This window comes from Melopsittacus undulatus, assembly GCF_012275295.1.
Source record: "Melopsittacus undulatus isolate bMelUnd1 chromosome W unlocalized genomic scaffold, bMelUnd1.mat.Z SUPER_W_unloc_6, whole genome shotgun sequence".
Taxonomy (NCBI): domain Eukaryota; kingdom Metazoa; phylum Chordata; class Aves; order Psittaciformes; family Psittaculidae; genus Melopsittacus; species Melopsittacus undulatus.
In genome coordinates this window covers 394163-410907 of record NW_022993948.1, presented here as the reverse complement: position 1 = coordinate 410907, position 16745 = coordinate 394163, and the positions used below count along the sequence as shown (strand labels likewise).

Sequence of the window (16745 nt, the reverse complement as noted above, 5' to 3'; positions counted from 1 at the left end):
GGAACTGACATTTCTAGTAAAGATCTTACAGATAGCTCTAAGACCTCAGGCTTGAGTAACAACTTAAAGCCTTTCCCTGTGTATTTATCTTAACAGTTATCTTAATGGCTTTTCAGCTAGGCACTGCTCTGCATTTATTAACAAGGAATGCATTTTATCATCTTATTGCATACATCCATAGTATCACAAAATGCTTCCACAGCTTTAGGATGAAACTATCACCTCACTACTCACTCCTCCAGAGTGCATTAGGAACACACTGACTGGCAGTTTCACAGAACATCTTTCCATAACCCCCTCCTACTACAAAAGCAGACAGGTTTTCTGTCATTGTCTGGACACTTTTCTTTCTTCCTTGGTTAGTTATTAACTCACAGTAAGAACTGTCTTGAAAAAACTGTGCTGTAAAAACCTTTGGTTAGAAGCTCTGTCAAGACTGCTGAGAAATCCAAGTGTCTTATAATCTAGACAACCTGCATCCATTTCCTAGGAACCTGTCAAGAACCATGCAGTTCCTGGGTCCATTCCTGGGTCCTCTCCTGGAGTCCTTTTAAAAAAAATTGCATCACACAAACTACCACTTATTGTAAATAAATAATTCATTAAAATAGTTACATACCACATTTACTAGTTGAACAGTTTTGCATTCCTTCAGAGATACTGTGAACTTTAGTTTGTATTGGCAATTTATTACTAATTTGACCTATTTGTTCCAAGAGTTGTTCTTGTGACATTTCAGTTTGAGAGTATTCATCAGATTGCAACATGAGTTTTTCCCATATAAAGCACTGATGTAAATAAAGTGAATATTTATTTTTGCTATGAATTTGTTTTCTTCACACACTGGTTATCAGTCATACTTCTAGCATATGTCTCTGCTATGTATCATATTCTTATACTGGGCAACAAAAAAGAATCCTACCCAGGCACATGGTCTTTAGATGTCACTAGAACACTAAAAAAACATACAGAAAAGTGCATCTCATCCTTGCTCAGGTACTAAGAAATTATGAACACCAGTTGAGAATAATAAGGGCAAAAAAGTAGATCAAGAAGCTTGCTTAGGAACACAAACACCCCACCCCCAAGAACTTCAAACAAATATTAAGTAGTTCTTCCTTTTTACTGGATCTCTCAGACACTTAATCACATCTGAAAGACAGTCAGACACAGCTTCCACATAACCACCAGGAAATCAGTTCTCAGAATACCTCATGGTCTCAGTTCCCACCTATACATCACAGATAATACCAGTCTCCCTGGGATTCTGCAGGCATACAAGCTTAAATGTCCTGCTACTGCAGCAACTATCCCAAACAGCAGCCTGATTAAACAAACAGTTTTGCTACACCCCATAGAATGGCTTCCTACTACAGGTATCTGCAGAATACATACACCTGAAGAGCCACTGGTTGCCCACAAAAACTTTAATTGTAGCTCTTAGCTGCCTGACTACATCAGGTGGCAAACATCAAGATGGTATTGAGACAGGGCTACTGAGAAAATAACAACAGAACTGGGGGAGACCAAGCCAGTAGGGAGTCCTCAGGCAGAAGCTACTACTTCGATTAAAACAAAGTTAAATGTGCAGCTCAGGCATCTGAATGAACAACAGATTACTGATGAGAGTGAAAACAAAAACAATACAAAAGAATTACAAAAGCAAAACATAGGATTAAAAAATTCAGAGCTTAGAAGACTTAAAACACTTAAGTGATCATCTAATTTTGACTATATAATTTGTCTTTAAATGGGACAGAATTTTGAAATTCACACTCTGAACCATGTGAAACCTTAACAAAAGTCAGCTTCAGGTGAAAACCACAAAGCTATCAGACAGCAAACTGCCATGAAGAATTAAATTTTACAGACTTTCTACATTATAGAAATGCATTTTACTGCACAAGATGATGAACAGAAAGATAACCATACTGTCTAGTAATAGAGACCAGAAGTTTAACTTTAACTGCCTAAATACTGCTTAGAACTTCCTTCAAAGTAGCAAATCTTGACCTTCATGACCAGTGAACATTTTTCCCCCCAATACAAGCAAATGTTTTTATTCTTTGCATATTAACATAAATTATAAGGCAATTTTTCAAAGTAGTTACCACTTTCCTTATTTTATTTCCAGCAGCAGTTTCACTCTGCCATTTCTTTGCTAATGACAAGCTCTAAACATCAGGGATGATCCCTGAACACCAGTTAATATTTACAGTGTCAGGTAGGACTGAACTGAGAGTTCTTCCACCTTATTGTCTGTTTTCCCCTTCTCTCTGAAAGGGTTAATTACCAGACTCAGATTAGTTCCACCAGTATAGGTGGCTAGTGTCTAAATTTTAATGAAAAAATTAAAAAATTACAAAAAAATCCATCATTTTTAGAAAAAAGTCTCTGGACTGCATGAAAGGCAACATTAGCAAAGTGATTCTCTTCTTTCTACTATTAATTCTTCCCCTGAACCAAAAAAAAAAAAAAGCCTTCGAAACCACTATTTTCTCACCTTTTATAGTCTTTTACTAGTTAAGCTTGTTGTGTTTCAAAGTTAAAAGACTTAATTTAACATGCCATTATGCCAAAAGTATTTAAGTATAGAACCTTACTAATAGTCTCTCTTAGAATACAATCATATCCAAATATGAACGTTCACCAAATAACTTTTTATATCTGCAAGAAGCACCTCATACTACCAAAACCCACATGCAAAATGCTCATGCACTTCAAAGTTATATTTCTCCATCAGGAATTGCAGCGTAAAGAAAAAACAAAGTACTATCCTTAAACATGTAACAGGGTTGAGATCCTCCCCTCTGTAAACTATTCAGAAATGTTGGCTTGTGTCTAAAATACCCCAATCAAAAAACAACAAACCAAGCAAACAGAACTTAAACAGTCTTCCACTGTATTAATGAAAAGAAAAAGAGAAAAAGCTGATTAACTTGTTTAGAACAAGATATTAAATTTGCAGATGTTTTAAAATTCCATTATCATTTAGCCTTGAATTCTTGAAGCATTAAGACATAAACCCCATCAATGCACATAAAATTATTCACAGAAGACCTTTACTGTTTGGGGAACTGTCTGAATTTTTAATTCAATAAGTTACATACCCAGTTACAGCTTTTCCTGTAAATAGTATTTCTGGATTTGGTTCACCCTAGAGAGCAACCCAAGACTGCAGAAGCATTCATTTCAAATACACCTGAACTACACAGCTTCAGTTGCTCCACCCCAGCTGCATGCACAGGTAATCACATTCCTTGGTTGAAAACAGCATTTGAAAAGTTACACAATTAAAGCCTGACCCAACTCCAGCTGAAACCAGTAGCAGAACACCCCTACTTGCTTCAGCATAACTGAATCAGGCCTCCTGTACACAAAAGCAGATAACATCTGGACTACATGAAAGAAATAACTGCAATGGTTAACTACAAAATACCAAGGGATTCAACTCCAAACCATCACTGGGCTTCATGCTTCTATCAGAAAAAAAAAATCAAAACCCCCCAGAAAACGACATAGTAAAACCAGAAATACACACTGCAGATAAGAGACAAAGCTATGAACAAAAGAAGAGAGTTTGGTGTATGATCTAGTATTATCAATATTAATACACAAAAAAACAGTAAGCACCTAAGCAAGGCACACCACCATCACCAAGAAGTGAAAAGGCAACACAAAAGAGCTGAGAAAAAAAGCAACCAACCATATAACATTCCAATCAGAAAAATAGTCTTAGAAAAAGCTATGCAATACAACTGGGAACTAGAAAGTAGAAAGTAATATCAGAAAATTAAAAAAAAAAAAAAAGCAGTACCAGAGAGCTTTAAACTACAGTATAGTAAAAAAAAAATAGTCTCACAAAAGAAGTGATGGCCCAATTTTTCCAGTTTCAGTCAAAACCCAAGAGTATTCAGGAAACAAGCCACCATGCTGTACAGAAGCTGAGAGGACAAGAACCAGGTTAGTGACAGAGGATATTGCACTGTTCTTCTCTAAAGACCTATGGATCAAACAGATCCTATTAGCCTGCCAAACTGATCAGAGCCCTACCTCTCTCCTCATGGTTTAAGTCCAGCCAGTAACACAGAATCACACAGCTACCCGCTCACTCCCCCCCTTCTTCCTCCCCCTGCTCCCAGAGGAATGGGGACAGCACTGCACCAGCTACTAAGAAGGAGAAAAAAAAATAAAAGACTGCTACAGCTGAATCCAAGACACCAACAAAAACAGTCAGTGAGAAAAGACAAGCACTTCTAATGAGGTTCCCATTCCTGTGAGCAATACATGTACACCAAACTCCTGCTGAACTGGCTTCAAAAGATGCACTAAGCTTGCAACTGTTAAAAACAATAACCTCAACATGTACCAGGGAATAAATATTTCCCTTTCTTTAGAAGCTAACAAACTGTCCTGGGTTCAGCAGTAGCAGTCATTTTTCTCCTTAGTAGCTGGTGCAGTGCTGTGTTTTTGACTTTCAGCCTGGGAACAACGCTGATAACACCAGTGTTTTTAATTGTTGCTAAGTAATGTTTACTCTGACCAAGGACTTCCTGAGCCTCATGCTCTGCCAGGGAGGAGGGGAGGCCAGGAGGAAGCAGAGACAAGACACCTGACCCAAACTAGCCAAAGAGGTATTCCATACCACAGCACATCATGCCCAGTATATAAACTGGGGGCAGTTACCCGGAAGGCCGAGATCACTGCTCGGGTATCAGTCAGCGAGTGGTGAGCACAGTTGTATTCTCTTCCCATGTTATTCCCCTTATCATTATTATTACTGGTGGCAGCAGTAGTGGTTTGTATTATACCTTAGTTATTGGACTGTTCTTATCTTAACCTGTGGGAATTACATACTTTCAATTCTCCTCCCCATCCGGGAGCAGGGGAGGAAGGGGGGGAGTGAGCAAGCAGCTGCATGGTTCTGAGTTACTGGCTGGGCTTAAACCATGACACCTTTGTATTTCTCACCTGCTTCCAGTTTCCTCACTATTTTGGACCTGTAAGGGAATCTGGGTATTTTATTTCCTGTTAACTTTCCTGCACAGCTAAAATGAAAAACAAAACAAAAAACCCAACCAACCAAACAAACAAAAACCCAACCAAAAACAACAAACCAACACAAATAAAAGAGGGACTATTACTCTGTAACCGAACCCACACACTTTTCTTTACACCTTTGTTAATACCAGATAGCAGATGAGATGCCATATTTTTACATTTATTAAAAGAAACTTAATACACCAGGTAACTTCAGCTATGCCCTAGGAAGTTCTAATCATAGATTTGACCCATAATATCTCTGACAAAACGGACAAAAGCTATTACTATTTGTGATATTAGCAGTCTCTTGTATTCACATTACTGTAACCGTTTCTCATGTTACAGTCTCATCATATATTGCCTTATTAAGTCCAAAACTCTCAGCTAATGAAGTACTACTGCTGCCAAGGCAGAGCAGACCCCTTTCCTCAGAGAATAGCAGAACATCACTTAGAACAAAATAACATCACTTTTAGTCAGAAAAGTTTGCTGTTACAGTGAGGGTGATGAGGCACTGGCAACGGCTGCCCCATTCCTGGCGGTGTTCAAGTCAGGGGGTTGGAAATGGATGAGCTTTAAGGTGCCTTGCAACCCAAACCATCGTGCAGTTAAAAAATAAAAAGAACTCAAACTATGCATACACTGCCAACTCAAAAACAAATATTCACACTGAAGAGGCACAAGAAGCTTTACTGAATGAGTGTTATCAGCTTCAGAAGCAATTAAGATTTTTAAGAGCCCTTTCACTTCAAAAGGTGACTTTCCAAACTTGAACTGCACTAACCAATGCAGTCTGCTTGCATGCCTAAGAACGGACTTCAGTTCCTTTGCTGCTGTTCACAACCTTTTTACACAATTACCTGACAAACTCACCGATTTCATTGTAGCCTATAACGACGCCACTGCAAAATTCTACATACAAAGGAATTATCAAGAATCGGAACCTTTTTGTATCTCTTCCTCTCTCACCAGGGCACTGCAACAAAGTGCTGCAGGACCCCTCTGTTCCTATCATACCATTTTTAGGAAAATCATCAGAACAGCAGTCACAGGAACTGGGGTGGGGGAGCATTTTTATCAAAAAACTAGATAATCTGAAAGTTTTCTTACACACTAGAGACAGAAAAACTGGATCCCTTCACAAAACAATTACCAGACTTAGCTTCCCCTTCTCAACTCACAGGGATTTGTAATTCTTCCTTCTCCTTTTCCCACCGTAGAAGAATTAATTGAGAGGCTCACCCTGAATCCCTCAGGGAAAAAAAAAAAAAAAAAAAAAAAAAAAGAACAAGACAACCCTGTAGGGGGAGGGAAAAACAAAAAAAAAAACAAACCCCACAACAACAAAAAAAAACACCCCACAAAACCAAACGCACCACCACCAACAAAGAAAAACCCCACCAAAACAAAACAAAAAAAATACACAAAAATCTCTCTGCATCTCCGAGCTCTTGGGTCCCCAGTGAAGCTTTCAAACCCTGGGCCAAATACCAGAATGCACATAAGTAGGAGAAAAAACGACATTAGAATGGGACATGCAAAGACAGGAAAAAATAACAAGCATATTTTAGAGAAGGGGAGGGTGGAGGGAACAGGCACACAAAACCCTGCTAAGCACTGTCATATAGAAGCAGAAGAAGAGGAAAAAACATCAAAAAATATCTGCTAGTTTAAAGCTAAGATACTAGGGTACTTATGCAGAGAGAAATACACACATTTTACTTTGCTTAAATCAATATGGGACAAGCGCACTTACCACGCATGTGAAATATCACCTTTCCAAAGGCATTCCATACTGTTCCATTAACATTTCAAGCATCAAAAACTAAAATGTACTACTAACATTTTTAAGCATCACTTACAATGTAATAAACCATATAACCGTTCTATCTGCAAAAAATAAAACCACGTGCAAGGTTTTAAAACAATGCTTACTACAAAAAGCTTACAATTTGTCTATAGCTAGTGAGAGAATTTGACCAGCTTTGAAGGAGGAACTTGAAACCGTCTTTATAGATGGAATCGCAAGCAGTAGCCCATCACTAACACAAACCCTATATGCAGCGTAATGCAAATGCCTGTATCTAGAGATCACAGTTTTTTGCTTCCATTAAAATCCATGCAACCGTAAGATAACGCCCAAACAACTGCAAGTCTTGGAGAAACACCGGCTGTCCCGCTCTGAGCGGCTTCAGCACAAGCCCTCACACACCGAAGGAAGGATGGACGCATAAGCCCAAGCTACTGCTCGGGCGCCCGGGGCCTCCTACACCACGAGCAAAGTCACGCCGTAACCCGCACCACAGGACCCCGCGATCTACGTATTCAGCTACCAGAAGCGTTGCGAGAGGTCACCCGACTCTCACCACAAGGGCGAGAGAATCCACCAGCAGCGCAGTTTCAGCGGGTAACAGCCGAGGCTCCACCGCGCCCCAGGAGGCCACCACCTGGTCCAGAGCCCGGGGCAGAGGCCGAGCGGGCCCAAACACCGGGCAGGGGACACAGGCCGCGGCCAAGGACTGAGCGCAGACAGACAGCCCCCAGGAAGCCGCATCAGCAGAGACGGCGGGAGGACACCGAGAAGCCTCCGCCGCAGCAAAGGCCGCGGCACGGTCGCGGAGGCCCGGCGGCTGGCAGAAACAACCGACGGCACACGGGGGACCCAGGGTGGTCGAGACCTCGCAGGCCATTGCAGCGATAACCCAGCATGGTCAGCAGGAGAGCAGCAAGCATCCGGTGTGGGGCAAACTATAACTACGAGACCACAACCCCACTCACCGGACTGGTCCCTGAAGGGGAAAAAGCGGCGGCAGCCGGAGCCAGGCATTCAAAATGGCAGCTGCACGGCCGTAGCACTGATACCGCAGGCGGAAGGATCCGCACACCGATGCACTCCTCTCGAACTCCCAGCCCTTGCCGGCCACAGAGCCGAGGCACGACGGCAGCGATCTCAGCAGGGACAGTGCGGGTGCGGTCGGGTGGGGTCGGGTGGGGTCGGGTGGGGCGCGGCAAAGTCCGCTCGCACTATTTTTCTTAGTGGAAGCACCTACGATGTCAATCCTACGAATGGCAAAATGTCTGTATCGTTGCAGTTAGTGATGACGTTACGCGCGGGGCGGTCCTCCCCATAGCGACTCCCGTAGTGGGGCCGGGTGGAATGTGTCGTCCGCAACCACGGTTCCGGGGTCACGCTGCCAGCGCCGCTTCTGCCGAGCGGTCACTGCGGCTGCAAGCACATTGACGCACTCTGCTGACGCCAGAGCGTCCGCCCGGCGCCTTCCCTGCGGCTGGTGTTGGAAGCGGCCGTGAGGCGAGCCCGGCGGCAGCGCCCAAGCAGCGGAGGGTGCACGGGCCTAGGAGGGGGATCGAGAGCAGCAGCTGCGCAGCCGGCTCCCGCCCCGCGCGTTTTTTCTCTCTGCACTTCCCGGACCTTTCGTCACCTTGAACATCAGCGAGTGCCCGGAGCTTATCCGTAAGGCCCGCTCACATTCGAGACTAGGCCGCCGATGCTCCGCACCAGGGAGCAGGTCCCGCCCTGAGCCCTGGGAGCAGTGCTACCGGGTGTGGCTGGTTGCCATGGCAACTGGCGAGGGCGCCCTCGATCGACGGGTGAGGCATTTCCTCTGCGCGGCGTGGTACGTCGCGTTATCGCTGTGTGCCGCGGTGAGGCGTAGGGAGGTGTTGGGCTGGGCCAGGCTGGAGGTGGCGGCGGGCGCTGCTGCTGGCTGCGGAGGAGAAGCTGGCTGATAGCGCGAGCTGGAGTGCCTCTGCGATGCCGCGGGCTCGACTCGGTGGGGCAGGCCGCGGCCTGGGTTCCAGGGCCTGTGACCGGACTCAAGCGCCCTCCGTCTCTGGGATCCCGGACTAGACCTGGGGGCCGTCGCTCTGCTTCTTGGCAGGGCTGGGGCTTAGGTCTCCTGTTGCTTTCTGGGGCCCTCAGTGGCAGGGCCGGGATTCATAGTTCCCTCTGTTCTTGGCGCAGGTGAGGTGGCGGCCGGCGGCGGGGATCCGAGAGCCAGCGTGTGGCAGCCCCTGCGGGTGCTCTCATGAACGAGAGTCGAGGCTGGAGCTGCCAGGGCACCACGGGGCACCATGAGAACGGGCAACGAACGGAGCCAAGAGTGCCTCCCGCCGAAGAAGCGGGAGATTCTCGCCGCCAATGCCGGCACTGAGGCGGGACGGGCAGGGGTTGTCCAGGCCACGGGCGAGGGCACCGAGTGGGCCCAGACAGCCCTGTGCTATGGCCCGGGTGAGGCCGTGGAAGCAGTGGCAGGGCTGACAGTGGACCAGTATGGGATGCTCTACAAAGTGGCAGCGCCACCTGCCACCTTCTCCCCCCCAGGTCTGCACCCCATGGTGAACGTGACCCCCCTGCCCCCTGCCTTCAGTGTGACTTCGCCAATAATCCAGCACTCAGAGGTGCCCTACCCTCCCATTCACTACGGACACATCACCCCAACATCCTTACAGTTCATCGGCTTGCATTACACAGTGCCCTATTCTGTCCTTTCTGGCATCTTGCCTAGTCCTCTCCTGTCTTCTTCCACCAACCTCACCACCTCTCATGTCCCCCACTTTGTGCCATATGCCTCTCTCTTCGTGGAAGAAACCACTCCTTCCCCCCAGACTACCTCTCCTACCCCCACCTTCAGCAAATTCACTTCTGCAGTTTCTCCTGGCCAGATGCAGCACCATGCTGGGACCCAGCTGTTAGATACTGCACCAGCTAGAATTCCTGTTTATTATCAGATGTCACGCCTCCCACCAGGGTATTCAGCACATGAGACACCTACAGCAGGCAGAAGCCCAGAGTCTCCTCAGAAAGACAGTCAGCTGAATTCAGATGTAGCTGCTGCCAATGGTGGACAGAGACATCCAGAGCATAATGTTTCGAGAAGGACCAGTGAGGCTGTGGATTCTGCCAGCAAGAGAGCTGAAGACTGTCTGCCAGGAGCTGCAGCAGGATGTGTGGTTGATGGACAGTTCCTTTCAGGTTACCAGACCTTGGGAACAGAGGTCTCTGTGCCACCTCACAGAAGCACCCCAGACACTGATCTGGAGGTTCAGAGGGTGGTGGGGGTGTTGGCATCTAAGGATTATCATATTCTGGCACCCCGGAGGAAAGATGACCTGAGCCCTTTAAAATTTTGCCATAAACCGCAACACCCTGATCAGCAGGGAGAGTCAAAAGACATGCTGAGGAACACAGTGGAAAGGGCTGCTGCTGAGAAAAGCCAGTCCAGGAATCCATATGTAGTGTGTCCTGAAGAGCCGGTTAGACAAAGACATTTAACCAAAGGAATGGTGATAGCCAACGGCAAGCCAGTCCTGGTTGCCATTGGATCTGAGCCCATCAGGTCTTCCACTTCAGAAACCCTGCTGGGGTGGAGCTCAGATGCACAGACTCAAGGAAGTGTGCTCGTAAAGGACCCTGCCCAGCTGCAGCCACCCAGCTTCTCACACTTTCCCTCTCATTTCATGAAAGGAACCATCATCCAGCTGGGTACAGGAGAGCTGAAGCGGGTAGAGGACCTGAAGACTCAAGACTTTGTTCACAGTGCAGAGGTGAGTGGGGGCCTGAAGATCAACTCCAGCACTGTGGTGGATATTCAGGAAAGCCAGTGGCCTGGGCTTGTCACACTGCATTTTGTGGTTGGGGAGCAGCAAAGTAAAGTGAGCATTGATGTGTCCCCAGAGCATCCCTTCTTTGTGTATGGCCAGGGCTGGTCCTCCTGTAGCCCAGGGCGGACTGCTCAGCATTTTGCTTTGCCCTGTCACAGGCTGCAGGTTGGCGATGTCTGCATATCAATCAGTTTACAGAGCATGAATGGTATCTCTGCTTCTCAGGCTAACTATGCTCCCACAGATCAGTTGCTATCTACTAGGGAGATGGCTGAAAGAACAGCTCAGGGGTCCAGAGAGCCATCTGACAGAGCTGCTGAAAGGAAGAGCCACACAGATAGGGACAGCTCAACCCAGAACTCTCATGCAGAACCCTCTCAGCCTGAGACTGGTGGTCAGCACAGCTGGACAGCCCCAGGTTTCCAGAGATACAGCATGCAGGCAGAGAAGCCTTGGCCATCTCTGCTCTGTCCCTCTTTCATTCCCCAGGAGGTCAAGCTGTCTATTGAAGGGTGTTCTAATACAGGGAAGTGATCTCTTGGAGGCTGTGAGCTAGGGCATCCCTTGTAGGTGAGCCTCACTGTCAGGTGGAGAAATTTCACAGACTTTGTGGCAGGTTCACCAGCAAGGCTGCTTTCTGTCCTGTGGGACTGGGTTTATTCCAGTTCAGTGGCTGACCAGTTCCTCTTGGGGAATCAAGAGGGCTCCAGTGCCTCAGGGAGCAGCAACAGGTTAGCTGGGGTAGAGACCAAGGATGTGCTCATGAGCTTGCAATGAGAGGATTACAGAGGCTGGAGGCTGGGGCTTTCTCACACCTCCCTGAATAACTGATTCCCTGCAGAGCAGGGTCTAAGTATTCAGGGTAGGTGGGGAGATGAAGAGGGCAGACACAGCTTAAGGTAGCAGATAAAATTGCTTAAGATTTTATTCCTCCTTTCTCATGATTGGAAGAAACAAATCCCTACTGGAGTTTAGAGGGTTCAACTCCGAGTATCCCTTTTTTTTTCACACATGCACTTTAAAAGGACTGTTCACCAATGGAGCTCTTGAGGCCAGGACAGAGATGCTTCTCTGGTGGTTCTGTTTAATATCTCTTCCACTGAATCCAACTGCTCTTTCTTCTTGCAAAGAATGTACAGATTTGAATGAATCACAGAAATTCAAGAAGAAGGACCAAAAGGATGGGTTTGGGTGTAGGTGTAGGTGAACTTGAGCACTTGGAATGGGACACGAGTTGGGATGGGAGACGTCAGTTTCCTGCTATAAAATACATTTAATCATTTGTCACCAAATCAAATCTTTCTTCCCATGTTAATAACTTAAAAAAATAAAAATCTCTTGGACTTACAGCTTTTGTAGAGGCTTAGCCTGTGGATGGATGGCATTGGGAGGGGGGTTGTTTGGAATTTAGTGTTTTGGTTGGGTTTTTTTTTAAAGCTGGAGTAAAATGTATTCATCATTCTCTAGGGAAGGATGGAAACATCCTTTTTCTGTAAGAAGGCCAAGACTATTTTGTAATTAAATCAGAAAACTTTCCAGATGGCTAATTCTTCCCTGCAGGCAGTTTCCTGAATAAGTTCTAGACAAGAGATGAGTGTTAGTGCATGTGCGGGCAAGGTACAAAGTTTCTGCTAAGTACACTTCTCTGATTAATGTAGCAAATCTAAAAATTCCACAGCACCATGGGGCATTTTAGGGTGGTTTTGTGTTAGTTTTTCTGATGCTTCACTTTGGAGTTCCTCTGTGGAATGTGATAAAATCAAGACTAGTCTTTTTCATGGTGAGATTTAATACAAATGTATATTAATACCTTGTTATGGTAATAACACTATTCAAGTGAAGGCTCCTGTAGTTACACTAATTTACCCTCTCTGATGGTGTGTTATGACACCAGCTCTAACTACTTACCTGGAATAGAAAGTAGTGACGATAAGAGTCAGTGGACTGTGGATGATATGAGTCTTCACTGACTTAACCTAAGTTAATTGTTCCTTGTATAAAGGTGCCCATCTCTGTGCTAGGACCAAGCTTTTGAGAGGGTTTCTTTTTGGTGTGCAGGTCCCAACTGAGTCCTGGTGCTGCTCCTGATGTTCAGCATACTGTTTTCCATCTTGTCTCCTCTTCCTGAAGTGTTCTGTCAGGCCTGCCTGTTAGGGCACTGCTGCTCTTTCACTAAGCAGCTTGTGTGTCAGCACCTCTCCTTGGCACCACCATCTTTCATTCAGCTGCAGTGGTGGTGTCTCAGGGCTGTTCTGCATGCTCCAGGAATGTGTCCTGTAACTAGCTGGCTTCAGTTGATTGTGAGACAAGGGAGTGCTCTGCCTGGATATTAGGCAAATTAGAGTCTCCAAAATGTCCCTTCCATCCAGGCCATCAGTCATTTTCCTTGCACATTGCTAGCCATTTCTGTTGCCTTTGAAATGCCTGCATCAGGACAGTTTATTTTCAGGCCTTAGGTGAGATATGCACTACTCATGCCTTCAGCATTTGTGCCTCATGGGGGTTTCTCCAGAATGAGGATGCTGCCTGTATCACATGTAGCTTCCCCCAAATGACACACTGTTTCCAATATCATCAGCTGTATTTGCAATGTATGAAGTCACAGTAATGATGTCATGTGAAGATTCTACCTTCCTGGATGCAGCAGCTGCAGGAACAGATGCTGTGTTCATGGCACCATTTGTCAGTGAAATGTACTGTCTGGGCCCAGGTGCTTGGCTTCATCCCCTTGTGTGTTTCACAGTTGCTGTTTGTTGGATACTCCTATGAGAAGACCTTGATTAATGTTGGTTTGTACTTAATGCTCAGGATATCCAGGGTGTCTGTGGCCAAAGTCAGAAGAGCCCAAGTTCTCTTGCCTGATCTTGCATGGTGCATGCAGAGGAATTCAGAGCTGTGGCAGGCAGCTAAGAAAGGATCTTGCATACATATGGTGTGTGAATGTATCCAGGCTGGTTGCACGCACAGAGGGAACAGTCTGAGCAGCTGAGGGGTGCAGGGCCCCTCATGTGCACCTCTGAACACAGAAGTCTGTCTTTCAGAGAAAGGGTTTGGAGAGCCTGCTGTATCTCATGTAATTACTTCTATATCAGTTACTCATGTAACTACTCCTAGATCTCAGCCATACTAAACAGTGTTCTGAAAGGGCAGACACTGATGCATGGGGCACGATGCTATATGGCTAAAATAGCTTTATACTGTAGGTAGCTGAAGAGCTGTGAAGGTGCTTGCCCTGGTGTTTACCTGGCCATTGGCCTAGGCTTTGGCTAGCTGCTTATCTCTTGAGCATGGTTTTGAGCTCTGTAGAATAGGCCAGGGTGAATTTGATCTTGGTGCTTCTACCCAGGCTCCCTGTCTGTCCCACTGTTGTGCATGTTTCAGCTGCCAGCTCTTCTATGGAAGCAACGGTTTGGGGCACATCTCATGGCAGGACATTGAGATGAAGAATCTGGGCATCTGGCTGCTTGCCCCAAAGGTGGTAGGCAGGAGGGGCCACTGGTGGCTGTCTAGTCCAGCTTAGCAGTTCTTGTGATCACTGGACTCTGTCCTGACTGGGTTGGGCTGTGTTGCTCAGCCCCTGTGGTGGTGGTTGTATTAAGCGTTGAGGCTCTCCTGAGATAAGGAGTGTGTGAGACAGGTGCTTCTGTAGGCAGAAATGCTATAAATGAACCCATGGAGGAGGCTTTCATTTCTTTCATTTCTTAGGTTTACAGGGAAAGGAGGAGATAACGTCAGGAAGACATTGTGGAATGAGATGGTTATCTGGGCTTTTCTGCTGGCAGAGGTGTGATAGGCTTCTCAGAGAAATATATTGTTTTCCTGCTGCTATTGTGAAGGGGAGGAGAGTGTGGGCTGTCCTACCTGGAGGAGGTAGCAGCAGTGACCTCCTGGCTTTGGTCTTACCCAGCTCACACTCCATAGCAAGAGTGTGTAGGATGCAATACTGGGTGTCTGTAGCCATCTGTACCATCTCACAAGCCATTCCTGGGGTCAGCTGCCCAGCAGAGGCCAGGCCTGTTTTAGACTCTGCATGCACTGTTGCTCCAGGAACATGAGAATTGCTCCAAGCAATGAGTGCTCATCAGTACCAGACTATGCAGTGGAAGCTCTGTCTGGAAAGAAGGGAAGCTGCAGAGGCCCCTCTGCCTCCTCTTTCCAGCAGGAGCACAAGTATAATGCACTTTTCACATTAAGTGTCCCCGTCCCCTGGTCTCCACCCCACACTTGAAGTCACTTTGCCCTGTAGAGAACTAACCCTTGTTACTCAGAAAATACTGTAACACAAATGACACCAGCTTGAGTAGCCCAAAAGTAGCTCCTGCCCACAGCAGCATATGTGCCTTTCCCTAGCACCATTCACAACTGCTCTTTGTCTTTCAGGCTGTCATAGGGCCTGAAACTGCAGAACCTGCTAAGATGACTCCAAATTCACACTCTGTACAGAATTTGGCTCAGGGGGTATGACTTAAAATGTTGATGGTCGAGGCCCTTTCATGGTCTTCACATCTGTCCACAGAGGACAGGGCTTGCCCCTAACATCTTTCTAGGCTGCTGCCACTTCCCCTTGCAAATATACCCATGCACATTCTGGTTGTTCTGGCTTTCATGGCACCTTGGCACTAGGGGAAGGTCTGCTCATGCAAAGCAGAGAAGCAGACTGTGGCCCTGAGGAAGGGGCTGGGCTTCACTGAGGCAGGGAGGTCTTTGTAGATAAGTGCTGATACCTTGACTATAATCCCAGTTATGTAATAGCCGTATTAACATGTAACCAACTGCATTGTATCTAAAGCCTTAGAACTAGTCAGGTGCTCCACTCCAAATTTGCTCCTGCCCTCTACCTGATCTTTAACAAAGCATTAATAATTCTAAAAATAATCTCTATTTTGTTGTGCATTTTTTTTGTAACTTTTAAATAAATCAATTTCTACTGTATATTTGTACTTTTGGTGAGATCTTTTTTCCTGTTTTACCATGTTAAATCTGTACTTGGCTACACACAGATTGTATTTTTATTGTAAATGCTCCTATGAATATTGCATTTAATTTGTTGACTCTGTAAACACAGTGTGTATATATATATTAAAAACAATAGCTTTTCCTCTGGTGTTTGAGACTTCTTTATTGTCTGTAGCATCAGTGATCATGAGGATGTGGCTTCTCTGGTCATACACAGAGTGATCAGGAGACCTGTGTTGAGAGTGAAAAAAGGGAAACACAAAATCACAAAATTAAATACATAAATCTTTAGAATTAGTTTTAAGCAATGTTAAGTTTGATGGCTTTGTAACAGTAGCAGTGGAAAATTACTGAGGTTGAAACAAGGGGAATACAAAATCACAAAATGGAATTTATAAATCTTTAGAATTAGTTTTAAGCAATGTTAAGTTCAATGGCTTTGTAACAGTAGCAGTGGAAAATTACTGAGGTGCATAATACATAGAAAAAATAGAGTACAGCTAGAGAACATACTGGCACAAGATAAATTGTTATAGTTGATGTGGTCTTAAGAAAAACAGTCTAGAAGAACAGGACACAGGGATAAGGAGTATCTGGGAATAGCAGGTGTCCAGGATAGGCTGCAGGTAAACTAACTGATAAGTAGGAGGATAGGGGGATTATTATGTCTCTGGTGCTAATGAACCAATTAAACTGGTACAAGCATCTACTGTGCGTGCTTCAAAGGCTGCCAGAAGTGATGAAGATTGTTGGGAGAAGTAAACAACCCTCAGAGACCACCACCACAGTTCTGTACACATGCGGGGAGCTTTCTGGAAAATGATGTAATCCATACGTAGCCTCATGAATATGTATGTATGCTCAGGGACTATATAAGGATGGCTTGTGTAGCAATAGAGAGACACACGTTAGGAGGAGTTATGCCCCGTGTCTCCCGGCGCCGCAATAAAGAATACCTGCTTGTCAGCTTGAAAACTTTGTTGGCAAGTTTGTTCCTGGAGTTTTCTCCGAATCAGTTTGGCACCCCAGATGGGACCCTCTCTGCTCGGCTGCAGGACCCACTGAGGACAGGGCTCCCTAGGGCCCTCGGAAATTTTTCCTGGAGGGACCTCTTGACTCATTCG

The 16745-nt window shown here is 45.6% G+C and overlaps 2 protein-coding genes across 5 annotated transcripts in view; one reads left to right on the top strand and one right to left on the bottom strand.

Moving 5' to 3' along the window:
• The window catches only part of LOC117438298 (AP-1 complex subunit gamma-1-like), a 74802-nt gene extending 66798 nt beyond the window's left edge, over nucleotides 1–8004 (bottom strand). For 2 of the 3 annotated variants that reach the window (XM_034073834.1, XM_034073833.1), the window contains exon 1: nucleotides 7822–7954. The gene's annotated coding sequence lies outside the window, so the exon portion shown is untranslated. Of the gene's footprint in view, nucleotides 1–7821 lie in introns of all 3 variants that reach the window. The other variant, XM_034073835.1, reaches the window with a different exon arrangement.
• Nucleotides 8005–8345: 341 nt separating this feature from the next.
• LOC117438301 (ataxin-1-like) lies at nucleotides 8346–15714 on the top strand. Of its 2 annotated transcripts, none has more exons than XM_034073842.1 (2): nucleotides 8346–8652; nucleotides 9026–15714. In XM_034073842.1, the coding sequence occupies exon 2, from the start codon at nucleotides 9136–9138 to the stop codon at nucleotides 11197–11199; it is 2064 nt and encodes a 687-aa protein (XP_033929733.1). In that variant the 5' UTR covers nucleotides 8346–8652; nucleotides 9026–9135; the 3' UTR covers nucleotides 11200–15714. The 2 variants fall into 2 exon arrangements, with proteins under 2 accessions (XP_033929733.1, XP_033929732.1); XM_034073841.1 differs by having other exon boundaries at nucleotides 8346–8678.
• The last annotated feature ends 1031 nt before the right edge of the window (nucleotides 15715–16745 follow it).